The 529-nt window shown below is 39.5% G+C and overlaps 1 protein-coding gene across 1 annotated transcript in view; it reads right to left on the minus strand.

Annotated features, from left to right (window-relative positions):
- The window catches only part of LOC103609515, a 3137-nt gene extending 3047 nt beyond the window's left edge, over positions 1 to 90 (minus strand). The window contains exon 1 of the mRNA XM_008593821.1: positions 41 to 90. Within this exon, the coding sequence (XP_008592043.1) occupies positions 41 to 90 (50 nt within the window). The remainder of the gene's footprint in view (positions 1 to 40) is intronic.
- Between the last annotated feature and the right edge of the window lie 439 nt (positions 91 to 529).

Below are 529 nucleotides of genomic sequence, written 5' to 3' on the forward strand. Positions count from 1 at the left end.
AGATCAGGCCCTATTCTAAACACTTTCTGACTTCTAGTACCTTTGGTTCTCATGACAGCCCGATGATACATGTACAATTGTGATCCCCATTTTATAGATGAGGGAGCTGAACCCAGATGAACATGGCAAAGCTCGACTCCCGAGTCCTCACTGGCAGATGCAGTGTTTTCTGGCCCTCTCCATAGTGGATGGCATTTATTCACATCAAAAGAGTATCACAAAATAGAGAAATCCCATGTCAATTCTAATAAGAGCCATCTGTGGCCTTCTCTGTGTTCTGTAAAAAGATAAAAGTGACCCTCAAATGATACCAGCATATGAGAAAGTGCAAACACACACTCACTTCCTTGTCTCCTTTATCCATTTGATTAAAGACCCTTTAAAAGTTGTTACTTTTATTTAAAATAATAATAATAATAATAATAAATATATATGCACATATATAAATGTTAGTGAGGATGCGGAGGTTGCTGGTGGGAATGTGAGATGGTGCAGCTGCTGTGGTGAAGGGTCCAGCAATTCCTCAAAG

Source organism: Galeopterus variegatus, unplaced genomic scaffold (genome assembly GCF_000696425.1).
Source record: "Galeopterus variegatus unplaced genomic scaffold, G_variegatus-3.0.2 Scaffold9713, whole genome shotgun sequence".
NCBI classification, from domain to species: domain Eukaryota; kingdom Metazoa; phylum Chordata; class Mammalia; order Dermoptera; family Cynocephalidae; genus Galeopterus; species Galeopterus variegatus.